Raw genomic sequence first — 25,215 nt, 5'->3', positions numbered from 1 at the left:
CCCCCGGCAAACCCCGCCCCCTCCTCTCCCCGCGCGTGCCGCCGCGGCGTCTCCCCCGTTGCCAGGCGACGATTGAGCGGCGTCAGGGCCCGAACGGCGGCGTCCGATTGGCCGCGGGGGGGGGGCGGGCGGCCAATCGGGGCGGGGGTTGTTGCGGGGTCGGGTTGGGCGGGAGGGAGAGGCAGAGGAGCGGGGCGGCGGCGGCAAGATGTCGGGCAGGAGGAGCGGCGGGCGGCCTGAGGTGGGCTGGGCCGGGGCCTTCCTCCCCTCCTCATCCTCCTCGTCCTGTTCCCATGAGGCGGGGGGACCTTGGCTGGGGCTCGTTGGGGGGGAGGGTGTCGGGGGGAGCGGGGCCGGGTTTGGGGGCAGAAATTCAATTTCCGGGGCTGCGGCGGCCCCCGGGGCCCGGTACGCCCTGTGGTGGGGGGCTGGGGGCCCGGCTCGGGCCTTGCCTGGCCTCTGGGCTCCTGCCCGGGGGGGGGGGGGGGGGTGGCCGCGTTCTCGCTTCCCCCGCTGTCTTTTGGAGCTCCTAAAATTGCCTTTTCTGTCAGCTTTTTAAAGGCTTTCAGCCTCCCTAGCAGGTGCGGGGCTGTGTATCGACAGCTTTGTCTATTTTTCCCTTTTAAAGCAGTATTTAACCAGGCGCATCCCTCAGAACCCCAGGTACCAGCACATAAAAACCCGCCTCGATACTGGTAAGTGGAATTGGGGGGTAAAAACTGCCGGACACGGGTGTAAAAGAGCACAAATGGCTACGCTGCCGGCCGTGTTTTGCCCCAAACCGGCCGTGTTTTGCCCTGCACAGCTGGTTCAGAACTCTCGTTGCCATTGTTGTGTCCTCCCTTATTATTTATGTCAGGTTCTGATGTGGCAGTTTGTGCATGTGAGCTTTGCTTGTATAAATCAATAACTTAACGAGGGCATAAGTCAAAATAATTAATTGGAGGGTTTGTTTTGAGCTTTTTTTTACTGTTAAAGTGATCAAATTTTACCCGGTTTGTCTATAGTACCCAAACAGATATTGGGAAGGGGCAGCATGGCCACGTTTGCACTCGAAGCAATGTGTCAGAGGCAGGATTTGGATACCAAGGTCCTGATTTTGGTTCCCTCAGAGGTTGGTAACTTCAGACTCCATAACCTATGGAGGTTTAGGTAGTGGCAGAGACTTTAACCTACGGGGCACCATGCGCCCCCAGAGACACGGGCAGCTGTGTCCAGCAAGCCCTAGGCTTGATGTGACTCTTTAACGTGGCCGTCCTTGTGAGAGAAAAGCGCTGAGAGAAAAACCGCGGTGCTTTGGGTTTGTGGCTGCCTTGTCTTGTCATGGTAAAAGAGGATCTGCCGCAGACACTTGTTATTTTTAGGAAAAATGTCTTCGTGGTGAGGGTCAGGCGCTGGCACAGGCTTCCCGGAGAGGTGGTTGGTGCCCTATGGCTTTTGGTGTTGGAGAGGCGTTTGGGTAACGCCCTCATTAACGCGATTTTAATTTTCAATTAGTCCCGAAGCGGTCAGCCTGTTGGACTCGATGATCTCTGTGGGTCCCTTCCAGCTGAACTGTTTTCTTCCTGTGTGGTCCCTTCCTTCAAAACCAAAGTGCTTAAGCCTTAGCGGCTTAAGAAAACCGCTAATAATTTGTAACCGATGTTTGTTACAGGGTGCAGCTTAACAAAATACATTGAGAAGTTGGAGGAGATCAAAAGAAGTGAGTATCTCGAGTAGTGTTTTTTTTTTCTCTCTCTTCCTTCTGGTAGGATGTTACAGATTTAACTTAAGGTAGGAGAGAGACAGGTCTGAGAGGTTTTGTAAAAAACTTGTCCAGGTTACATTAGTGAACATGAACCAGGCAGGAAGAAGTTCTCTGGATAAGAAAACTAGCCTAGACTCGCGTGGGAATACTCAGACTACGTTTCTGAGGCTTTATTTCAGTTTTCAGTAACACTACGGCTGAACTTGAGGTCTCTTTTTTTCATATAATTTTAGCACACTTAGATTTCTGTCAGGATATTACAAAACTGGAGGTAGACAAGCTCCTTCCTGTGTCCCTCATCAATTTTTACCAGCAACACCGGGGTTTCGAAGGCTTTGGGTTGTTTGGGCTAACGAAAACCCAGCTGGCTTTTATTTGTGGCTGTGTTCCTGCTGAAAATAAGCTTTTAAAAATGCTTCACTGCTTTATCTTCGCCTATTGTCAGGGTTATTTTCGCACGGAGAGCCAGAAAGAAGCTATTGAACCCACAAGGTGTGTTTATTGAGGTGAAAGAAAACACCCCGTAATTAACGGGGGTTAATTAGGACTTTGAATGCTCGCTTTTCGTTCCTAGGCCCGCTTAATGTGCTCCTCCAAAATAAAGTTTGGGTTGAAAGGGAGGTCACCGATCCGTCGCGGGACGTGTTTGTGCCGGGCTTGCTGCAGAACGGCCTTTTGTTGCCGGCTCGCTCCTGGGAAAGGCGGCAGAGCAATGCCCTCCGTTTCCAAAACCCGGCTAAGGTTTCAGCGCTCGACGCCCGCTCGCCGTCGCTCCCTTACCCGCGCTGAACACCTCGTTGTGTTGCTGCCGTTGGGTTTTAAATCTCCCCCCGTGAATCCGATCTCTCATCTCGCGCAGGAGATCTTTTTGTTTCGGCGGGCTTCGGGAGCCCGGCAGAAGCTTTCTCGTTGTGTCTGCACTGAATGGGCGCCTTGTGTTCCCAGGCGGTTTAGAAACTTCCCTCCCTCGGTTTCTCAGGGACAGATGACACCGTTTGGACTCAGCTTTAGGTACCCAGCACAGTCAGCTCTCTGTTTCTTGGGTAACCTGAGAGAGGGACTTTATACCCCGAGCCTGTCGTGGAATCAAAAACGATAAGGCAGCTGGAACCCCGATTATTTGCCCTTTGGAGGGCTGGCTCGAGGAGAGGCACCGAGTCTCTTCCCTTTCTCTGGCGTTGCCGAAGCACAGAGAAGAAATTCCGTGAATATACAACGGAGAAATCGCAGCTTGAGACTCGTTTCCCAGAGCAAAATGTCAGAGAATCCGAACGGACTTCCCGGGACAGCACCAGGTACCTGGCCTTGCTTGGAAGCAGCGCTGCTGAACCCTCTGCTAACGGCTCCGAGCGTTCAAGTGGGTTTGCTCCAGGTCGGGCTTAGGAATAGCGGCTTTTTTTCCCGTGTAGAACTAATTTTGGGTGCTAAAGGTAAGGTCGTAAAGGCTTATTTGGGGATGAAAAACCCTTGCCTGTGATGGCAGGAACCAGCCAGTCTGCACAGCTGTCGCGGTGAAAGGGCTGTGACAGCGCTGCTGCTTTGTCAGTGCTTATATACATCAGTATTTCATAAGCTTTGCTTCTATTTTTCCCACTAAATTAAAATAATTTCTTGCTCTCCACAAGACACGAACTCTTTTTGCCTGCGGATGGGGGTTTTTAAAGATTCGGTCGTGGGCTGTGCGTGTGTGTTGCGTTGGGCAGCTGAAATGATGATTGCTGTTATTTCCGAGTTACAGGGGGAGTTTCTAACAGCCTGAGCTTGAGGCTCGAGGCCAGGCAGTTTTGCAAGGACCACGAGGATCGTTTTGAAGCTATTGGGCGTTCTGAAACCTCGTTCTGTGCTTCAGACCCGTGGTTCGAAACGGACAGCGTACGCTGGCTTAGTTTGGATGGGCACCGTTTCTTCGAAGACAAACTTAGTAGCACGTTCAGTTCTTCATAGCCTCACAATTACATAGGGCAGGATGTTGAATTTGGGACCTCTGCTTGCCCTGAATGCTGAAAACGAATTGTCTCACTTCTGCAGGAAGGGTATTTAAGAGACGGGAATTAAAAAACTAGAGGGGAAAGCTCACGATATCTTAGTGCCTGTCCTGCTACCACAGCGTGCCTCTCAACTGCGCGCAGGGAGAATCCTCTCCGAGCGGAATTCCTTTCAGGACGCTCACGGTCCCCTCGTACCAGGAAGAGATTTCAGCCTCCGGCATCCGCTTGGCTTCTTCTCGATAAAGATCTCGTCTCGAGGGTTTCCCCCTAAGCCAATTTTGGGGCCGCTGCTTGTGTGGCGATTACAGGGGTATGGATGGGAGCCTCTCCCCCTTCCCCACGTCTTAAGCCATGGAGCATTCAGCAGATGGCAGGGTTTAGAACCGCTTAACTGGCCGGATTTGATAAGTTCCTGGGCTGCGTTATTAGCCCTCTTGGCTGAACAGCTGGAGAGAGGGCAGTCGGGAATATCCTCCGGCAGTTATTTACGATATTAGAAAAACACCAAGGATTTTTCTTATTTTAAAAACAAAAACCTGTGAGCTGAGGGGTGGAGCCCGGTAAGCGAGGAGGGGAAGAAAGGAGGAGCGATTTTGTGGGTTTCAGGGAGCTTGGATTGATTGGAGCTCGGCTTCCTGGGGTTAAAGAGCTGCACGCGGAACTTTTACAGCCGCCGTGCCTGGTGCAGAAGGAATCTTGTTCATCGTCTTTGCCTTTCCTTGCCAGTACAGGACAGATCCTTATTTTTATTTTTTCCTGCTTACCCCCCCACCTTTCTGTCTTCTCTTTAGCTGTGAGCTTCCCAAGGGATGGGCCTTCTGTTACCTCCCAGGGGAGGCTCTTTCGTATCAAGATGTTCCTACTGACGCTTGCCTTAGCTTCCCTCTCCTACTGCATACACCCTTTTGTTTCACACCTGAAGGCTCCTCTCCTCCTGGTGCTTGCCCATCTCGAGTATCTCGGTGCTTCCATCCTTGTCTTCGCTTTCCTAGCACCTTTAATCCCTGCTCTGGTTGTTTGACAGTTGTTCCATCAGACCGCTTGGTTTTCAGGCTTAAGAAGACAAAGACACTCCCTTAGAAATCGATTAACAAATCATAGGCATTGGAATTTGTCAGGTAAAGCAAGAAAACCTGGACCATTATTATCAGTAAGATTAAACACACGTGTATAATACTAGAGCTTAGTAGTTTAAAAAGCTTAGGCTGAGGTCTACCTATGCTCAGATCCTGCTGTAACGTATACAGTTAAAAATTCAGGTAAATTAAGTCTTTTGATACGAGTTTGCAATCACAGAAAGCTTCAAAGAACGGCAGAGGTGATAAATTCATGAAGCTGCTTCCTTCCCTCAGTGAGAACAGAAAGCCCAAAGTAAGAACTACAGTGTAAAAACGAAATCTGCCTTCTACGTTTTAATTGTACCAGGACATGATCTCCCTTTGGTAGGGGTTTTCACGAGGCCTTTAGGTTTGCTGCTCTGACCCTTCAGAGCGAGCTTACTGCCCCGAAATCTTAACACTTTTAAGAGTCTACAAAAATAGCTGAGGCTAAGCCGGTCACCTGGTATCCGCAAAAGCTGAGAATTGCTTCAAAATGTTCATTGTTCTCTTCTGTTTCCTTTTTCAAGATTACAGATACAAAAAGGACGAGCTCTTTAAAAGACTGAAAGTGACTACTTTTGCCCAGTTGGTACGTATAGCTCTTCTCTCTGACTGCTGAAAGCTCTCTTGTGAACAGTGTGCTTGCTTTGCTTAAAGCCTTCTGTGTAGTTACGTAGGTTTTTACAACATGTAATTCTTTTCGTAATTGGTTTCTTCTGCACCTTCTTATTTTCCGACTTCCTGCCCTCATAGATTTCCCTTAATAAAAGCAAGCCGTGCAGGCCCAAGTTTTCAGAGCGGTCAAACTCCTGTAATGGCAAATTGAAGGCTGCAAAAACTCTGGTTTTGAAATTTGTTCCCTATTTGTTTTTTTTGTTTGTTTGCTTTTTTGTTTGCCTTTTTTTCCCATTCGCTTAAGAGGATCTTCAAGCCTCTTACAGAAGAAAAGGACCATGTAAAGTAGTATTCAGATCTGATTTCTTTGAGCTTTGGGTCAAGTAGCCACCTCCTGAAACCCTCCCTAACTGCGGTTGTATCTGCAGGATATGGAAGGTTGAGACTTCAAAGCTTTCTGCGTAGTTTTTAATTAATGAAGCAAAATATTAAAAAATTGAAAAATCTGATCAGCAAGTAGAGCCGAGCGTTTCTTATGTTGGTGCAAGAGAAACAGTAAAGCAAGAAAAAGGCAAGCTTTCTTCTAAGGAGTAAAGGGAAAAGGGAAGGTTAAGCTTGCAAATACTGAAGGAGCAGATTTCTGCAGGATTTTGTCTTTAGTTACACTGGATTGCCACGACCAAAACTGTGACTCCCACTGTTGGGATGAACTGATTTATTATGTGAGCGTTGTAGGTCTGCTGTCACAGGCCAGTTATGCTGGCTGTGTGAGGTTTTTTTCCAGGACAGTACTAAATATTTCAGTTGCTGTCAGTGACTGAGCTTCGTAAATGTCTGAAAACATCTGACGTATCCGATACTGCCAGCACGGCCTGTCTGGCTTTTCTTTGTCCTCAGGCTGAGCGTCTTTTCTTTTTGGTACAACTTCCATTTAATAAAAGGGCAGACCTGCAGTGCAGACCTCAAATATCCAACTGTGTTTGACCTTGAAGTCCAGTAGCAGGTACGCTGAGTTAAAGGCGTTTTGGCTTGGGGATTATTTTTCCTTAAGGTGATCCCTGCCGTCTTTCAGTGACACCAGTGTGTGTGTATCGAGGCATTGCTTGCTTTTGTTTCCTGCAGGTTATCCAGGTTGCTTCTCTATCTGATGAAACCTTAGGAGCGATGAACGAGGAGATCCACAAGCTAGAAGGTAACAATATTTATTGTAAGCACAAAGAGAGGGAGCTGTAGATCACTGTCATGTGCTGAACTGTGCCCTGACGGACATAGCTGACTCTTCAGCAAGTCTTTAAATCGAGGAGAAAAATGGCATCATCTGTGGCCTGCAGCTGTTTGCAGGCTTGCAAATAGGAAAGACCTCGTGCTGCACGGTTTACGTTTCTATTGAATGCTTAAAAGTGAGATCTTGAGCTCTTAAAAATCGTATGGTTCTTTCTTATTTTGTACCCTGGGGCTCTCAGTAAGTCATTTTAATAAGAGGATGAAGATAAGGCCGTCTTTGAGACTAAAAATAGAAACCAGGCTTAAAACCTGCTCGTTTCCTGCAGCATTTTAACTCTTTGTGCCACGTTCTCTTCCCAGACGGTGCTTCCGATGCAGATGCTGAACTCACGGCAGGGACAAACGGGAAAGGAAGCCCCAGTGGGACACCACCCAGTCCAGTCCTGTTCATAAACAGCACAGGAGCTGGGGAATCATACCGGTCCACACTGCAGAGGTACCTGATGATAACACACAACTTTATCTTGGCAGCTAACTGGTTTTACCCAGCTGGTTATTTTAAATTGCTGTTAGTGGCTTTATATTGTTTTTTTTTTTTTTCCTCTTTAAAGCCTGTTTTTGCAAGTCTGAGGATGGGAGTAAGAGAGTTGGCAGATTTTCCTGTCTGGTTGAGTTTGTTCTGAGGTTGTGACCCAGCGCTGTTGCCACTTGATGATCGTCTGAATGGCTGACAAAGAAATGTGTTTGTGGGATTCAGTCCAGTTCCCTGGGCTCAAGGATCCACGTTATAAACTGCTCTGGTGAACCCAGTGATGTGTCTGCCCAGTGAGCTTAATGAATTGTCCCGAGACTTAGAGAAAGAATTTCCAAACCCAATGCATCAAGTTCTTCCTTGACAAGTTTCTCCCTCACCTCAAAGAATGTTTCATAGTCACTTAGAGGGCTGAGTAAAACACCTGGACTTGACTGATCTGGAAGAGTATGAAATGGTCGTATAGCAATGCTGTACTGTTTATTTTTATACAGATAAAAATGAAATCAGTCTCTTACAACGTACTGGCAAGCCTGAAATAGATTCTCTCCGTTTTTATGTGGTGTCATCCTCTATTAGAACATAAACGGGCTATAAGAGAAGTTGATCAAAAAGCACTCTGACCTGGCTAAGAGGTACAGAGGTGTTCAGAGGGAGGCTTGCAGCATAACGCCTTTCCTTTTTGCAGTGTGATAAGTGGTGTTGGTGAGCTGGATATAGAAAAGGACACTCCAAAGAAAGCGGACGCTGAGGCTAAAGACATGCCTTACCCCGACTGCCCCTTCCTGCTTCTGGACGTGCGAGACCGAGATGCGTATGACCAATGTCACATTGTCGGAGGTGAGGAGCCGCAGTCCCACCGCAGTCCGTGCCAGCTGGGGTCACACACGGCTCTGCGTGTCGTGCTGGCGGGCTTCGTATTTCCCCCCCCCGAGGTGGACATCGCTTGGCTGCAGGACGTTCTCTGCACTCATCCAGCGCGCCCATCCCTCCTGGAAAAGGATGCGGGGACCGAGCTGCTGTTAATCCCTTAGTCAGCGGGTTTCTAAATCTGTTGTACTCTTACAAGCCCGTGTCGGTTGTATTCCAGACTGTGAGGAATAACTGTGTGTTCAGTAACTGTATGATTTCTCTTTTTTTCTTCCTCTGCAGCTCATTCCTATCCTATTGCAACGCTGTCTAGAACCATGAACCCGTATACAAATAGTATTTTGGAATATGTATCCTTTACTTATAAAGCGCTGGAATCAAAAAAAAATAAGAATAAAATTGGGGGCACGTTGGCAAGGGCTTTCAAAAACGGTTGCAGCTGTAGCAGCTGCTGTGGCCAGGACAGAGTTTAACCATGGAAATCCTGGGATTCCAAGGAGAGTGGGAGGGGAGGTTCTTTCTGTTAGCTGTGGTTACCTGGTGGGGCTCTGCTGCAGCCAGCGGGTGCTGGATTTTGAGTTCCTCAGAGCTCTAATGCCTCTTGGTGCCAGTGGGAGCTGCCTGAATTTGGCGCTTTGTGAGATTGGCTCTGGCTGCTGGAAGGCAATTCTGTTTTACTTGGCGCCTGTTCCGTGCTGTTGTTGGAGCGCTGGGCTTCTTGAGGGAGGCACTGGTCAAATCCTCTGGCTTCCTCTCGGCGCCTTGATGGGGATTGGCTTTTCTCTGGAGGGCACAAAGAGGATTATTAGCTAGGATTAGGCTGATAACTTCCCAAGTTGGAAGCTTGTGAGGGCTGCAGGGGAGATTTTGAACAAATTGCCTCTTGCTGTTGCCTGTTAGTAACCAGTCTTCAAATCAGCACTGAAACGTGTTCACAGGGGCTGCCCTGCAGTGGGGATCAGGCTGTGTCCTTCCAGTGTCTGGCAAGCTTCAGCTACTGAAGAATCAGTTTTTAAAGCATAGGTGAAGGGAATGTGTTCCTGCCTCGTACTTGTAAATCAAAAAGGGAGTCCCTCTGCCTCCATCCCCACTTGTTTCTCTCTTCTTCTTTCTGAAATTCACTGACAGTCGCCCCGTTTACAAACGGATCCTTAGCTCTTCCGCCTCTCAGAAAAATGCCCATGGGAAAATCATAATTTTGTACGACGACGACGAGAGGCTGGCCAGCCAGGCTGCCACGACCATGTGTGAGAGGGGCTTTGAGAACTTGTTCATGTTATCCGGAGGTGAGGGGCAACGGGCGGGATTTCGGGTGAGTGGGCGCAGTGTGAGAGAAGGGTTGTGTGAGCTGGAGGGTGGGAATGGATGGATGGTCACCCGCTGCTGGTAAAACCTCAAATCTCTGATCCCGTCTTAGCTGGTGGTCGCTGCTAATAAGCGGTCTGTCCGTCTGCAGGCCTGAAAGTCCTTGCGCAGAAGATCCCGGAAGGACTCGTCACCGGCTCGCTCCCCCCATCCTGCCAGGGGGCAGCTCCCCCTGGATCCGCCCGAAAAAAGGCCGCTCCCAAAGCGCCACCCTCACGTGCCGAGAATAAGTGGAGATTTTCTGCGGAAGATCTGCAAAAGATTAAGTACTACCTAGAAGAGGAGCGGATTCCTTCAGATACTGCCAGTAAGGCTCCAGGATAAATGCTGCAACTGCTTCCTGTAGCCCTTGAGCCTGCCCTGCAGCAGTTCCTTGCTTTGCTGTTTTCTTTCCATGAGGTAGCTGGGAGAAGGAGAGGGGTTTTTTTTTCCAAACTGAGAAAGAACTACGCTGTGCTGATCCCGAAATTAAATCTTCTATGGCATTATGACAAAATCCTGGTTCTGTGAGGCAGACAGAACCCACGCTGCCTGCGATGCTTGAATGCCTTTAGGTTTCCTGGCCATTAGTAGGTTTGGCAAGTTCTTAGCCCTTCTGTTCCTGCACAGCCAGATAGAGACTGCCCCGAAACCCCCGCTGAATTTTTTGAAAGGTCTGTGTGTTTAGAGTAAGAGCCAGACAGCCAGCGAGGGGCAGCAGATCATCGTGTGTCTCCGTGCTCTGTCACGCACACAGCTTCATCTGGATTTCTGATCTGTTTTTCCACAGGCCGTCTTAGCCGTGGCTCTTCAGGGCGCGATTCCAAGGCAACGACTGTGAGGAGCAGCCCCAGCCTCCCCACCGCTGCTGCCAACGCGGGGTCTCTCACCACCCGCTCGTTCAGCAGGAGCAGCCTCCAGAACAGGCCATGGAAATAAGCAGCGGCGTCTTCTTCCAGTGAATAAACGAACGTCCAGGTTCTGGGAACCCTGAGCAGTGCAGCCCGTTTGTCGTTTTAGGAATCCACGGGGAAAAGCAGCGGTGGTTTATGAAAGGCAGCTCGGGTAAGGCAGGGGGGGAGCTGGAATCTTTGAGGTTTTGTAGAAGCAGCGACATTGGCAAGGCTGACCTTTAGGTGCAGTGTCAGGACGGGACTGATATAACTGATTTTGTAGGGGATTAAAACTGGTAGTGAAGCCCGTGACCAGCAGGAACGGTGCTGTGAAACCTGTAGTTCAGACTGAAGAATTTGTGTCTGTAACTACTGCTCCCTCTGTGCTGTGCCCGGAACTGCAGGCTGTGCTAACGGGAGAGCACGTGAAGGTCGGTGGGCCAGAAAAGCATCTGTGAGCAAAAACCTTGGTGTTTTTTTTAGCAGAGATGCAAATTGCCAAAATAACGGAGAGAGGATTCCACAACTTCTTCTTTTTAAAAATGTTTATGAGCGGAAGTACTTGTAATAAAGCTGGTTTTGGAAATAAGGCCCAGCATGGCACAGTAATGTGACGGTTGTCTTGGCTCGTGGGCAGTTTGTGAACTAGTTCTGTATTTCTGAAGGTGAGTTGGAAGGGAAAACAACTGATTTTTCTCCCTTACTGTTGGTACTGTTTGACTTCTGTGCTTTTTCTGCTTTGTTCTTTGCTGTGGTTATGGAGAATGCTCCCGTGCTGTGTTTTGGGCTCTGGATAAGATGAGAGGGGGAAGGCTGTGAGCTGAGCAGGGTTTTAGCTGGCTCTTAGAGCGAGATCAGCGGCCGTGCCCCTCTTCCAGATGTGCAAGCGGAGTTGTCTCCCTGGTTCAACTGCACACCAGTGGTTTCTCCGTTTCCCTGCTTGGAGCACCTTCTTTAAGGTGAGGGTGGCTGAAGGGAAATTTTCTTTTGCCCTCTCACCGGGGCGCCTAAAACCTAGACGGGACGCAAATCTGGTAACTGAACAGGGCACGAAGATTTTGTGGAAAACCAGGATCACAGCTGTCATCAAACTGGTGCTTTCATCATACCAGTATTGCCTGGGTGACCTAGAAATCGTCTGAAACTCAACAGTGGAAAAAAAAAACGATGCAGGGTGCGGAGAAAGCAGAACCAAGGCTACAAACCCGTGTTTGTAGATGGTTGCGGAGAGATCCTGCTCCTCTCGCCTTCACCTAGAGTGTTGCTCAGCTTTATCTGGCTTTGGCTTCTTGGTCTTGTGTTTTAATGCGCATGGCTTTTGGGGGTTGCTTTTTTTTTTCCCTTTTGACATAGGCAAATGATCTTTAACAGACCCCTAAATTCACTCCTGGTGCAGGTTGTAGGGGAAACTTAAGGTGAGAGAAATCACAAGCGACTCCCAGTTGATCAGTTTAAGACTCAGCATCCCTGAGGACACTTATCACAACCTCTCTCTGTACCTCCGCTGCAGGAGGGAGCTTTGCCTTCTGTACCCGTGACCCCTTGGAATGGTTAGGATAATCCCTGTGAAAGCAAGGAAGAGGTTGTGTAACGAGCTGCTTTTCTGCTTCTGGACTACTCTTTTCAGATTCTTTCACTCATTTTAGTGACAAATACTGGTAGCAGAGCAGAACCACAGAATTTAGCTCTGGGTCTCTCCGTGAGTCTGAAATCAGAGAAGTGCTCGCACAGGTGAGATTCCTGTGCCAGGCACTGGCAGGCTCATTCTGATGAGAGCCGCAAGCTCAGACCTCTCCAGAGAAGTGCAAAGTGACCGGCACAAACCTCCCACGCTGCATAGGGATGCCCCGAGGGGGAGAAAAAGGGGAGAAAGGAAGGGCAGAGCCACGTTAAAAATATCCTGAAGGACTATGCATACTTCAGCGTTGAACGCCCGTGTTTTCAAATATGGATCTATATTTTTTTATATGTAACAAAAGCCGATTGAAGTGAGGTATCTTAAAGCCCTCAGCTTCCCAGAGAACCCTTGAATGGTTGGAGTTGTGCAAAGCAGCTTTAACTTGGACAAGCTGCCCTTCCAACCCATCCCCGAAGGATCACCTGGTGTCTTGCATTTCCACAGGGAGCGTGCGTGTTTGTACTTAGTGCTGCAAGAGGCAGGTTGGCCAAGTGTAAACACCCAAATAAAATAATTTTAAAAAAAAAGGGGGTTGTCTGTGTCTTAGTCTTATTTCTTCCTGTCCATGGGCAGCTGAATGCATCTCGCCGTCTTATGAACTGCTCTGCTTTCTTGCCCTCATGCATCATCGCGTTTTTGGAAGACTTGTTGGAGCTGTAGGTGTATCTGTTTTGAATGGAGCAGCCTGTTTCCAGGTCAGTCGTTTCCAGGTCAGTCTGGTGTCACTGCGGTGTCGCCTCTGGGGAGAGAAGTGTTTGTTTAAATGGTCTGAGACCAAAGCAGGAGCTGCAGAGACCTTGCTTCATCCCCGCTTTTCTTCACTCGTGGTCCAGGGGAGTAGTGGACTCAGCTGTCAGGGCTTTAGTTTGTTGATGGTGTTGCTGGCTGGATGTCTCCCTAAAGCTTTCAAAGGAGCCTGATATTGAAGCATCGTGGAAATGCCACGTTTAGCTTTGAGTGTTGGGGTGTAATGGGACTTGTACAGCTGCGTATTTAGAGCTTGATGTCCCAAATCAGCTGCTCCTTTCTGTTCTGTAGGCAGCTCTATGCTAATGTCATTGGAAAAACAAAACCAAAAAACAACAACAAAAAAACATTAACCTAACAGGCAGCTCTTGCATGATTCAGCGGGCAGCTAGTCTAGGCTGGTTGATCAGGTAGCAGCACTTTTCAGGCAAGGTAGTTGAAGCTGAGTGCACGAGAGAGCACTAAGAGTATTTATGTGCTTGATCTGCAAGGACCAGCACAGCGTTCAGGGGGTAGGAGGCATTTCAGCTCCCTGGGTGCATGGAGGTGTTGGTGCGGAGGTAAGGAAATAAAAATTGCATCCAGCTGAAACTGGAGATGCGAGTCAGGGTCGTAAATCAAATGGCCTTAAATCAAATCCTCCAACCACTGGATAGCAAAATGAGAAGGATCCAAAATCCCTGGCTGCTCTGGACTGCATGAAAACCGACTTCTGAAGCAGAGGGACAAAACTCTTGCAGCTGTTTGTGATCCTCCTAACCCAGGGCAACAAAGCAAGAACTGAACGTGCTTCCCTGTCCCCCTACTGTCTTGATGGATTTAGGTATTTTGGACTTTTGATTTGGTATTGCTTGGAGGGGATGGGTACAGTCAGACTCTGCATAGACTGGGAGTTTTAAATGTTTAATAAAAAGTAAATGACGTTGTGTGGTTGAGTTCCTCTTTCAAGGTTGAAGAGGATCTGCAGGGGCTGAGCTCCCCTCACCCGGGGATCGCAGCAGGTGAGGAGGGGCAGTTCTAGCAGTGCTACAAGTTGGTGTTCGACCACCAAAACAGAATAAATCTTGCTAACCTGCCCTGGGCACACCCCAGAGCCGCCTCGTCCCCTGGGGATGATGCACACCAGTCCTGCCAGCACGGCTGAGGTATCTGAGGTCTCTGCTTGCCCAGTATCCAACTGAGGCTCTCCCCCCTCCATCCTCTGCTCCAGCAGGGGGAAAACAAGCCCCTTCCTTTCATGTCCCACTGTTTTTATGTCCTTAAGCCCCCCGTGAGCCTGCTGGGCCAACATGCCCTGTTTATGTTGGCCACCCCCAAGAACACCGCAAAAGCTTTTTGACACCGTTGGAATAAGGGAACCCACAACACGAGGCGTTTCTCTCCTTCTTGCCAGCAATTTATTGCATTCTTCTCCCCAGCTCAGTCAGCCACCGCTCCGGCTCCCGTTAGTAGAGGTGTTCGCGCGTGTGGCGCATGATGACCTTCAGCGCCAGCCACGTCTCCTGGGCGGTCGGCACGATCTGGCTGGCGGGCAGCAGGAACCCGTAGCGCCCCGTGTCCCGCAGCTCGAAGGTGAAGGAGTACTTAATGCCCTGATTGTACGTCCAGTCGATGGTTCCTCCGCTCGCTTGATCTTTTTTGGGGGGGGGAAACAGCAAAAATGGTCACTCTGCCTTGTAGGGTTGTGTGGGAGGGTGTCCCCCTGTCATGGGCAAGGGGATTTTGGTTTATGCGGGAGCGGAGCAGCCCCGTTACTTACAGATGGTGCTGATGATGCTGCCGTACTTGTACGTGGTGCCGTACAGAGAAGACAGAGCGGCAACAGCCTCCTTGGCCAGCTGGTGCTGGGGGGACACAGAAGGGAGAAAGATGAGGTGGGGAAGGCCTGGGGCAGCCTGCAGAAAGGTTTTACATTCTTGCCATGGGCAAAAACAATGCCAGGAAGCTAGAGTTTCTTTAGGCTACGGCCTTTGAGCTTTTCCAAACTCCCCAGTCAAATTCCTTTCATAAAGTCTAATAAAATAGGGCTAATAGGGCTCCTAAGATGGTGAAGGGCCTGGAGGGGAAGACGTATGAGGAGCGGCTGAGGTCACCAGGCCTGTTCAGCCTGGAGAAGAGGAGGCTGAGGGGAGGCCTCATGGTGGCCTACAGCTTCCTCACGAGGGGGAACGGAGGGGAAGGAGCCGATCTTTAGTGACCAGCGATAGGACCCGAGGGAACAGTGTCAAGCTGCGACAGGGGAGGTTCAGGCTGGACATCAGGAAGAGGTTCTTCACCAGGAAGGTGGTCGCGCACTGGAACAGGCTCCCCAGGGACGCAGTCACGGCACCGAGCCTGTCAGAGTTTAAGAAGCGTTTGGACTGTGCTCTCAGTCATAGAGTCTGAATTTTGGGGTAGACCTGGGTGGAGCCAGGAGTTGGACTCGATGATCCTTGTGGGTCCCTTCCAGCTCAGGATGTTCTATGATTCTATGAGCAACCTCAGCCCGGGAAAGGCCCTGGGGGCTGGCAGAGGAGCCAGGGCTTCCTGGCTTGCCAGTGTCCACTCAGTGCGGGATGGAGGCCGCTCGGAGGAGGAGAGCAGCCTCACGGTGCCCAAGCCCCCATCAAACCTCCGCACCAGCCCCTACCAGTTCCTCCTTGTCAGGCACAGGGGTGGTGGTGTAGCCGTAGGGGTAGAGCAGGAGCTGGGAGTAGCTGTGGATGGAGATGAAAGCCTTGATGTTCCCGTGGTTCTTCACGAAGTTCACGATGGCCTCAACCTCGGGCTCCGAGTCAGCGTAGGGCCCTCGGTACGTCTCCGAGCAGGGGTTGCTGCTGGACCCAGACCCTGTGGAGAAGAGGACCGTGAAAATGTGGGGTGGGTGTTTGGTGGCTTTGGTGGCACGTGGGTGGCTCGGAGAGTCACAAGAGCAAAGGACCTTTTCCATTTACAATCCCAAGAGCTTCTCCCACCCCTTGGCTGTTTGGTGGCTGGAGAGGAACGCTCCTAGGGCTCCACCTAGACGTTTGTATGATGGTTCCCATTTGTGGTCCCTACCGTACTGGTCACTAGGGGACACCAAAGCCTTGGTAGAGCCCGAACCCACGTCTTGGCCAAGGAGAGCAGAGCCCAGCCCTTCCCCAGAGACATCAAAGAATCTCTCTGAGTCAGAAATGTCCAGGAGGGTGCAACCACCCTCTGTAGGGTTAATGGGAGAGCTCTGACCTCCAAAACCTGCATCCCAGTTGCGGTTGGGGTCCACGCCGACACAGAGGGAGCCTGACCTCTTGGACCTGGTCTTGCGCCACATGCGGTTCTGGAATGGCAGAGCCACCTCAGCCTGTGCCCGGGGCTGGGGCTCTGCCAACCTTGGGCGGAAAAGGCAAAGCAGTTTCCTGGGGGGGACTAACGGGTCACAGCTGTCCCCTTTCCACCCTGTGGAAATATGGACAGGGAGGCCTTGAGCTTGTGCAGTACCCCCATCCTGCTCCCCAGACCCAGCAGTACCGTGGTGTGGGTGAAGACGAAGCCGTCTGGGTTGGTGACAATCTCCAGGAAGATGTCCATCTGGTCCAGGATGGAGGCCAGACCTTCATCTTTCTCCTGATCTTGGACAATCTAGAGAGGGTGGCAGTTTGGGGCTTGCTGGAGCACCATGGTGATGGCCACACGGTGCTCGGGGGGGGCTGTGGGGCCTTGTGGCCCTTTGGGGATGTGATACGTGGCCAGGAGGTGCCCGTACCTTCTTGGCGAACCAGACGCCACTGGCGTGCGTCACCCACTCGCGGGAGTGGATGCCGGTGTCGATCCAGATGGCCGGGCGGTTCGTCCCCCCTTTGCTGAACTGCAAGAGCAGAAAGGGGGCTGTGGGGGAACCACCCGTGGTCCTGGGACCTGGTCACCCCACGCACCCCTCCTGCCTTACCTTGAGCACATAGAGGGGGCGGTTTTCTGTCGTCCGGCCGATCTCGAGCTTGCTGACCAGGTTGGGGTTTTCAGCCACCAGCAGGTCCATGAAGGCGTAGATCTGGGGGTGGGAGAGGGATTGGGAGGGCAATGAATGGCCCCTGCAGTTGGAGCAAGCCCCTTGGCAAAAGCAACTCCAGCACCTAATTTTTTTCCCCCCAAAATGCCCCAAATCTTGTGCTTTCCCACCCACAGGACATCACCTCGTCCAGGTTGTGGTAGCTGCTGTAGTCGAAGGCGTCGGTGGAGAGCGGCAGGACCCGGCGGCGGCGAAGCATCTGCATCTGCTCACGGTCCACCAGCGCCTGGGGGACACGGGGCAGGGTGAGCCCTCCTCCCCCGCCATGCCGAGACCCTCGCCCCCCACTGCCACCACCACCACTGACCTGCACGTCCTCGATCATGATGGAGTAGGGGATGCCGTTGGCCTCCAGGTGGGCTTTGAGGGGCTGCAGGCTGGGGAAGGGCACGCGGACATCGACCGGGTCCCCGGTGCCGCGGGGCGCCAGCCAGAAATCCAGCTGGGAGGGGGAGAAAATGAGATGGGGGTGGGCAGGATCCGGCCTTGGGTTGTCCACCCATGGGACCTCACCCCTCCCTCCCCGGGACATCATCACCCGCTCCCCAAGCCTCTACCCTGAGCACCCACAAAGTTAATCCCTCTCCCATCCCCAACAGCACCCCAAAATAGGGCACAGGCACCCCAACAAGACATCATCTCTAACCCACAGCCATCCCTGCTCTGTTCTGTGGGTGCAAAGCAAGGGACACAGGTGGGGGGGGGGAAATCTTCCCCCCACACACCCTGCAGCGCCCAATACCTGCAGCTCCTCCAGGTCCTGCAGCTCCTGCACCCTCCTCAGCTCCGCGTCGCTACTGGGGACGATGCGCAGCACCTGGTGCCTGCGGGGTCAGAGGGTGCTGGGGGGCGCGGGGCAAAGCTCCAGCACCCAGGAGTCCACCATAGCCCCCTCCCCATCCACCCCATCCCATCCCATCCCACCCCACCCCATCCCATCCCATCCCATCCCATCCCACCCCATCCCATCCCATCCCATCCCATCCCATCCCATCCCATCCCATCCCATCCTCATTCCCCCAGTGCCTGTGTCCCATTGGGGCTGAACCAGCCACTGTCCCCATCCCGGACCCCATCCCCATCCCAGACCCCGTCCCCATCCCAGCCACCATCCCCATCCCAGCCACCCCCACCGGCCAGACCCCCCCCCCTACCCAACAAAATCCTCGGTGGCAGCGGCAGCTGCCACCAGGGCAGCCAGCAGCAGGAGGACCTTCATTTCCAGCCGAAAGAGCTCGTCCCACGTCCCCGCGGCACCTCGGGGCATCTTAAATCCCAGCGGTCCCCAGCCCGGCCCCCGCCAGCTGCCCCAGTTCCCAGAGCCCTGGGAAGGCTCCGGCTGGCACCGGTCAAGGTTGGGCACCGTGGCGCTGCCGGTCCCGGCGAAACTCGTCCCGGGGAGCTGGAAACCGGCCGGGGCCGTCGGTGACTCAGCCGGCGGCGGGGCAGGACGTGGGGAGGTGACGCCGGGTGCTGGATCCCAAATCCCACCGCCCACGGAGCCGGCCGCGGCTCAGTGCTACGGGGAGAAAAAGGGCAAAACCGGGCTGAGAAAGGCGCAGGGTGCGGGTTTTCTCATGAGCCTGGGGTCCTGAGCGCGGCTGTGTTTTCTTGTTGGGGGGGGATTGGATTAAAGGTTGGTGTGGGATGGAGATTAGGGAGGGTGCTGGTTGTTCCGGCTGGGAAAAATAATAGAGGAAATTCCTGGAAGCACTGGGCACCCAGAAGTGTCCCCACTTGTCCCTGAGGGTGCCAGCCCCAAGAAAGGGGAAGGGATTTTGGGGCGGTGCTGCCCCAAAAGCCACAGATCTGGGCGCAACCTCCCATGCTCTCCCACACCCTTTGGGGTCATTGGCCCCAAAGGACAGGGACGTGGTGGGGCTGCTGGTGGCATGGGGACGGGGATGTGTAAGGACAAAGCAAAAAGGAGGGAATAAAGCCCCCCCAAGGGCTCAGAATCCTTTTTTCACTTTTTTTTTTTCCCCTTTCATTGAAATCTACCATGAAAAAAAAAATTAATAAAGGGCTAGGCTTCAACCAAAAAGAGTCTGTGGGATTGTTTATTGAGACGAGTGGCGGGGGCCGGACCGGTGGGATCGGGGTTCCCCTCCCCAGCCGATCCTCGCGGGCTCAGTACGGGTGCTGCTGGACGTGGAGCATGATGTCCAGCAGCGCCGGCCACGTCTCGGTGGCGGTGGGGATGATCTGGGTGCTGGGCAGGAGGAAGCCGTAGCGCCCCGTGTCCCTCAGCTCGAAGGTGTAGGAATATTTCACCCCGTTCTCATAGGCCCAGTCCACGGTGGTGCCGGATGCCACGTCTGCGGGGAGAGGAGGCGAGACGCGGCCCCAGTGAGCGGTGGCAGCGCCGCGGGGAGGACGGAGATATTTGGGGGAGGGGCGGAACACTCACAGATGGTGTCCACGATGCTGCCATAGGTGTATTCCGTCCCGTACACCGCGGCCAAGTCGTTCACTGCCTTTTTGGCCAGCTCGTTCTGCAACAGAAAACCCCGAAGCACTGAGACCTCGTGGACCCAGACCTTGTTTCCAACTCCCTGGGGCAGCAGAGACCCCAAGGCACCAGGGCTTGGAGCCCAGCATCCTTCCCCACCCCTTCTCCTCTTGCTTTTCCCCAAAACACCCTTAGTTTTTGGCACACACGAGGCACATCTTGCAATCCCCATGAGACCAGGGAGATGATGGGTTTCAAAGTGCAGGTTGCACCTAATGAGAGGTCTGGGGGGGGGGGGTCCCGTGGTGATCTGTCCTGGCTTTTCCACCAAGGTTGGTGCTTGCAGCCCCACCTCGACATTTTGGGGCCATCTCACCAGTTCCTGGTAGTCAGGTGCAGGCGTCCTCTTGTAGCCGTAGGGGAACATCAGCATCTGGGAGTAGCTGTGGATGGAGATGAGGGCTTTCACGTTCCCGTGGCCGAGGATGAAGTCCACGATGGATTTCACTTCGCTCTCAGAGTGGGCGTAGGGTCCGCGGTAGGTCTCGGAGCAGGGGCTGCTGCTGGAGCCGGCGCCTGGGGCAGGGTGGAGGAGACACCGTGAAACGAGGGGAAGGGTTTTTACCCCTGGCTTTCTCCCCTCTGGCAGGAGGATCCAACGCTTCAACGCGTGGGTGCTGCCCAGCGCGGGGCATCCCGTGCCTCACCTCCAAAGCCCGCGTCCCAGTTTCGGTTGGGGTCCACGCCGACGCAGGAGGAGCCAGCGTTGATGGACCTCGTCTTTCGCCACAAGCGGTTCTAGGAGCAGATGGGTGAGGCCACAGGGACGTGAATCCCTGCCCCAGCCTCCCCAGGACGGGGTGAAGCCACCTCCACCGCCAGCCCAGGTGACAAGGGACGTGCCTCAGCACCCAAACCAGCGCCTGCTGGAGCCCAGCACCGGGACGAGTCCCCCCCTGCTCACGGTGTCCCCACACTCACGGAGCTGTGGGTGAAGGCGTAGCCGTCGGGGTTGGTGACGATCTCGAAGAAGATGTCCATGCTGTCCAGGATGGAGGTGATGGAGGGATCCCGGCCATACTCCTCGGCGAGCTGCGAGGGGAAGGAGCAGGAGCTGCCTCAGGGCCCCCCGGGATGAGGGATGCGACCGAGCAGCACCGGGGAAGGTGTTGAAAGAGGGCTCAGGTAGGAAGACGGGGAACTGGAGATGCTGCAGGGTTTTTTTCCCCATCGGGTCCAACCACAGCACCCAGGAGGTGGCTTTGGTTTGCAATTTCTGCCCTTCCTTCACCCAGATCTTCGCCACGTGTGGGCCCAGGGATGGGGGACGCCGTCCTGTCCCATCCCGGTGAGCTTTGGGTTGTTCCCCTCCTCTCGCAGCCAACCCCAACCCATGGCCGGTCTGAGCCCATGGAAATACCCCACACAGACAATGAAGTCCCCATCGTGGAGTTACCTTGTTGGCCGTCCACACGCCGGTGGCCTGGGTGACCCACTCGCGCGAGTGGATGCCGGTGTCCAGCCAGATGGCCGGCCGGTTCGACCCCCCGGTGCTGAACTGTGCGGAGAGAGCAGGATGTGACCCCAGGGCCCACGTGGTGCCAGGCTGGCGGAGGTTGGGGCCACCTCTGGAGGCCACCAGCAGGGTGCTCAGCACCATCTCCAGGTGGCTTCTGAAGCTCTCCAAGGAGGAGACCCCACCACCTCTCCCCACCACCGTGCCAGGGCTCAGGCTGGGTGCAGGGGGACGCCCGGGCAGGACGAGGACGAGGTGAGGCTGCCCCCGAACCCACCTTCAGCACGTACAGGGGTCTCTTCTCGTAGCTCTCACCGATCTGGATCTTGCTAACGAGGCCGGGGTGATTGGCCACCAGGGTGTCCAGCCAGTCGTAGATCTGAAAGGAGGAGTTGCTGGGTTATGCGGCTCACACGGGTTTTTCTTTTTGGTTTTTAGGGTGTCTGGCACCAGACACAACATGCAAAGCTTCCCTGGAGAAGATCTGGTGCTTCCCTGGAGCAGACCTGGTGCTCAGGACTGGAGTTAAACCCTTTGTGCGAGCAGGGAGGTTGGTGGACTACCAGGTGAATGGTAGGGAAAAAAATCTCCGAGATCCCCCAGCACCATCACAGCCTCCATCAGCCACCCACCAGGCTTCGAGGACAGGGTTCGACCCCAAAATGAAGTTGAAGACATCCCCCAGTAAGGCAGGGAGGTGGTGGGAGAGGCCGAGCTGTATGTGCATGCACAAGGAAGGGTTCCTGCTCTCCAGGCTCTACAAAACCCTCCACCCAAGGAGGGCAGACACGTCCCAAAGGTCTCGCTGCTGCCGCCACCAATGTCACCCCATGCACACAACCATGGCGCGGCCCCAGGAAGGTGAAGGGAACGCTCTGCAGAGCAAAGTACCTCGTCCAGCGTGTGGTAGGAAGCGAAATCGAACGTGCTGGCGCTTCTCTCCAGCCCCCTGGCCAGCATCATGGTTTTCTTTTCCTCGTCCAGTAGTTGCTGTTATGGGAAATAAATCCATAAAGGGGGCTGGGAGGAGCCGGGGGTTGGTGCAGTGCATTTTTTTTTTTTTTACAGGGGCTGTTTATAGGGAGAAGCATCAAACCCAGCCCCACAGAGCCCACGTCTTCCCTCCAAAGCCCCATCATCTCCACCCCACCGATGGGTTTTGCAACTCTGCCTTCTCTACCCGTCGTCTTTTCTTCCAGCTCCTTGGGCATCCCACCTCTCTTTCACCCCCCTCCTTGGGGCTGTCCTCACCTGCACGTCCTCGATCATGATGCTGTAGGAAATGCCGTGGGACTCCAGGAAGATTTTGACCGCTTGCAGGCTGGGGAAGGGCACGTGCAGGTCGGACGGGCGCCCGGGCTTGGTGGGGTCGCGCCAGAAGTCAACCTGATGGGGACAAGAGGAGGCATTTCTGCTGCCTTGAAGGATCTGGGAAGGGTCTTTGGACAGGTTTTGGGACCAGGAGGGCTTGGGGACCCTTCAACGGATCTTCTACAGAAATGTTTCAGCCCAGATGTCTTGTTGGCTGCAGATGTACCTCTGGATAATGAGGATTTGTGAACTGGACAGCTGTGAGGAGACACTGGGGTCACCGCATGCTGGTTCTGCTCTTTAATTCCATAAAGGTAACTCCAGAAATCAGGTTGGGGGTGCACATACTGCTCCCCATCACCGATCCATCTTGCACTGCCTATATTATCTGCCAGGATTCACTCCCCCGGAGCACCCAAGGCAAACGCAGTGGGCGCATGGGCATTTCATAACTCAACCAAAAACCAACCAACCAACCCCAAACCCCGATACTACAGCAGGAGATGCTCGGGGCTGGCTCTCGGGGCACCAGTGCAGCTCACCTGCAGGTCCTCCCGCTCGTCCAGAGCCCTGAGCAGGGCGATCTGCTCCTCGTTGCTGGCCATAACACGGAGAACTTGGTCCCTGCGGGGAGTCAAAGCCATCAGTGGGCACGGGGGGACATGGAGGAGCATGGGGGGACACGAAGGAGCACGGGGGGGGATGTGAAGGAGTGCGGTGTGAGCAGCAGAGCCCAGCCCCAAGCCACCAACGTGGCCCCAAGCGTGGGCTGGGTGGAAGCTCGAGGTGGCTCTAACGGGTCTGCAGCAGCAGAAATCACACTTTTTATTAGAGGTTTGGTGTGGAGAGGGGAAAATGCATGCTCAGGATGGCTGGCACAGGAAAAAAAGGAAGCGTTGGACAGCCCGAGGTGGTCTCAGGCCTTCCTTGGGTCATGAGAGGGGCTAAAGTCATAGGAAATACCTAAGACAGGCTCAACGTCAGCAGGAGGGAAGGTTATTTCTGTTAAACGATAGAGCAGCCGCCTTGACAGTGGCGATTTATAATATTTGGGGAGGCATTTCAGGAGACTCGTAATGAAACAAAACCTGCTAGCAAAGCTTTGCGCTTGAAAAAAGTGAACGGACCCCCACATGCGATGAGCTCTCGCTCTGCTGAGGCTCAGCTCCCCCGAGGGTCTGAGCTTCCCTGGAACACCCCAAGGTGCAAGGTCCCTCCCCTGGGGAACGCTCACAGCTTCCATCAGCAGAGGAAACACCTAACGGGGCTTTTTTTTTTCTCATGCACGAGGGCGCAGGCAAGCAGGATCCCTCCCCGTCCCCCAGCGGGGGTGCAGCGCGTCCCTGCTTTCGGCAGGACTCACCCCACAAAAAGCTGCTCGCTGCGGGCGGCCGCCACGAGGGCGGCGAAGACCAGGAGGACCTTCATGGTGAGCGGACGCAGGCGAGCCTCAGCCCCTGAGGGCATTTACAGTCCCCCTATATAGTCCCCCAGGGGCACTCATGGACCTCGCCACCAAGGCCACCTCTGCCGTTCCTACAGGGCCGGTAGCTGCAAACAGATAAGCCAGGGACGGCTTCCGTGAGCCCAAATGTTTGCTTTATTTGGAGGAGTCAACAAAAGAGCGGTCAAGCTGGGGGGGATCTGATAACATCTTCCTCGGGGCTCGGGTGCTGGCGCAGATGGCAGAGGAGGACACGTGCACCCCAGCTGGGTGTGAAAGGGCAAGGTGCCATGCTCAGGGGTCCTTTAGGGCTTCTTAATGCACAACTGTTGGGTTCCTGGCCAGGAAAACCCTACATGCACTGGCGATGATGTTGGTGAGCTGGTCCCAGCACAGAGGTCTTCATTTAGGTGGATCGTGGGGTAGCAGAGGTGGGACGGGACCTCGGGAGGTCTCAGGTCTGTATGCGACCTCCTGGCCCATGCAAACTCATCTCGGGGTCAGCCCAGCTCCTTCCACGTTGGGTCTTGGAGCTCTCCAAGGATGGAGACCACACAGCCCCTCTGGGCCATGTGTCCCACTGCTGGACTGTCCTGGTGGAAAAGCTTTTTCACCCGTCCATCCTGACTCTCCCGTTCCAGGTGATGCCGTTGTCTCACTATCACGTTGCGGTGGAAATCCTGGTTCCATTTCCTCAATGATCTCCTCACGGGGACGGGAGGGCCGCTGTTAGGTGCCCCCACCCCGAAGCCAACTCATCTCCAGGAGCAGCCCATCTCCCTCAGCATCCCGTCGTGAGCCTCCAGTCCCTCTGGGTGGCCTCCACTGGCCTTGCTCTGGGTCTCGTTGGTACCGAGGATCCCAAAACTGGATGCCGCTGCCATCAGGCCACACGTTTACAAGACGAGGAGCCGGGTGGCCTTGAGACACGGGTGCTCGGATGGGGCTTTGCAGGTCTCCAACCTCGCCCAGCACCCAACGCGGGGGCCCTGCACCACCAGCAGCAGCAGGTTGGCCGGATCCTGGAGCTGTGTGCCCCGAGTCCTGCCCGCCAGCGGGGTTTTACCTTTCTCACCAGCTGGGTTTTGGCAGGGTGGGGTCAGTTTGGAAATTGGGTGCCCTGTGCCCAGGTTTGCGTTCCCAAACGGCCGCGTTGAACCCAACGACAGACCCACGTGGCGCTGCCCGAGGTCTCAGCTGCACCTCCGCCTCCCTTTCCCTGCCAACAAGTCTGCACGAACGTTTTACCCGCTCGCTTCAGGTGTGTTTGCTCTCCTGCCACGCTCCCAGAGCAGTGAGTAACTCGCCAGCTGCTGGGGGATTAGGAGACATTGAGATAAACCTGTTAGACTCGGTACCTGCTGCACCCCAAGCAGGGATTGCTAATCTCCCGTCCTCTCGTGGCTCCCATGCAGGGCCGTGAGCTGTGTGCTCTTAATCCCCAAGAAATGAGCAGGCTGAGCAGCAAAACAAGGGAGGCAGGCGCTCAGGGGACGGAGGACTGGCCATGCAGGGTGAGAGCAGGCGTCCTCCTGCCCTGGTCCTCCTGATGACCCACCGGGGAGGGAGAATTGGGACAGGACAAATACAAGGGGATGTTAGCCCAGGACACCCCCTTCCTACCAACCATCACTTGCAGCAGCATCTCAAGGCTTGTTAAAGAAAATTAAATTCCTTTAAATTTCTTCCTGTGAAGTCTCGCAGCCTGCGTTATGCTGCTTCGTGCC

The 25,215-nt window shown here is 53.9% G+C and overlaps 2 protein-coding genes across 3 annotated transcripts; one reads left to right on the top strand and one right to left on the bottom strand.

Moving 5' to 3' along the window:
• Positions 1-169: 169 nt before the first annotated feature.
• Positions 170-10,902, top strand: CEP41 (centrosomal protein 41). 2 transcript variants are annotated; one of them, XM_080578238.1, is made up of 11 exons: positions 170-241; positions 629-695; positions 1,655-1,702; positions 5,363-5,424; positions 6,573-6,642; positions 7,035-7,170; positions 7,895-8,046; positions 8,359-8,426; positions 9,248-9,362; positions 9,533-9,748; positions 10,211-10,902. In XM_080578238.1, exons 1-11 carry the CDS (start codon positions 209-211, stop codon positions 10,357-10,359), a joined length of 1,116 nt encoding a protein of 371 aa, XP_080434364.1. In that variant the 5' UTR covers positions 170-208; the 3' UTR covers positions 10,360-10,902. The 2 variants fall into 2 exon arrangements, with proteins under 2 accessions (XP_080434364.1, XP_080434365.1); XM_080578239.1 differs by having other exon boundaries at positions 173-241; positions 632-695.
• A 681-nt stretch (positions 10,903-11,583) lies between these two features.
• LOC308187755 (uncharacterized protein) lies at positions 11,584-24,892 on the bottom strand. Its single transcript, XM_080575997.1, has 23 exons — positions 23,408-24,892; positions 22,587-22,668; positions 21,985-22,119; positions 21,625-21,723; positions 21,011-21,112; positions 20,674-20,775; positions 20,199-20,309; positions 19,925-20,015; positions 19,594-19,793; positions 19,176-19,260; positions 18,903-19,083; positions 18,603-18,649; positions 17,920-18,277; positions 17,508-17,589; positions 17,073-17,207; positions 16,890-16,991; positions 16,646-16,747; positions 16,463-16,564; positions 16,228-16,338; positions 15,946-16,036; positions 15,368-15,567; positions 14,498-14,582; positions 11,584-14,371 (listed from the first exon to the last, which is right to left on the bottom strand). Exons 1-23 carry the CDS (start codon positions 23,509-23,511, stop codon positions 14,184-14,186), a joined length of 2,895 nt encoding a protein of 964 aa, XP_080432123.1. The 5' UTR covers positions 23,512-24,892; the 3' UTR covers positions 11,584-14,183.
• Between the last annotated feature and the right edge of the window lie 323 nt (positions 24,893-25,215).

This window comes from Anser brachyrhynchus, assembly GCF_964034855.1.
Source record: "Anser brachyrhynchus genome assembly, chromosome: 1".
NCBI lineage: Eukaryota > Metazoa > Chordata > Aves > Anseriformes > Anatidae > Anser > Anser brachyrhynchus.
This window is presented reverse-complemented; position numbering and strand designations above follow the sequence as displayed.

Bases quoted from the DNA above. Each gene is read 5' to 3' on its own strand.
- CEP41 (XM_080578238.1), top strand. From the start codon at position 209: ATGTCGGGCAGGAGGAGCGGCGGGCGGCCTGAG. The intron at 242-628 runs GTGGGCTGGGCC...TCCCTTTTAAAG, and splicing joins GGAGCGGCGGGCGGCCTGAG to CAGTATTTAACCAGGCGCAT. The intron at 9,363-9,532 runs GTGAGGGGCAAC...GTCCGTCTGCAG, and splicing joins CTTGTTCATGTTATCCGGAG to GCCTGAAAGTCCTTGCGCAG.
- LOC308187755 (XM_080575997.1), bottom strand. From the start codon at position 23,511: ATGCCCTCAGGGGCTGAGGCTCGCCTGCGTCCGCTCACCATGAAGGTC. The intron at 21,113-21,624 runs GTACTTTGCTCT...TCCTCCTTTCAG, and splicing joins CCTACCACACGCTGGACGAG to ATCTACGACTGGCTGGACAC. The intron at 16,748-16,889 runs GTGATGTCCTGT...TCCCACCCCCAG, and splicing joins GCTACCACAACCTGGACGAG to ATCTACGCCTTCATGGACCT.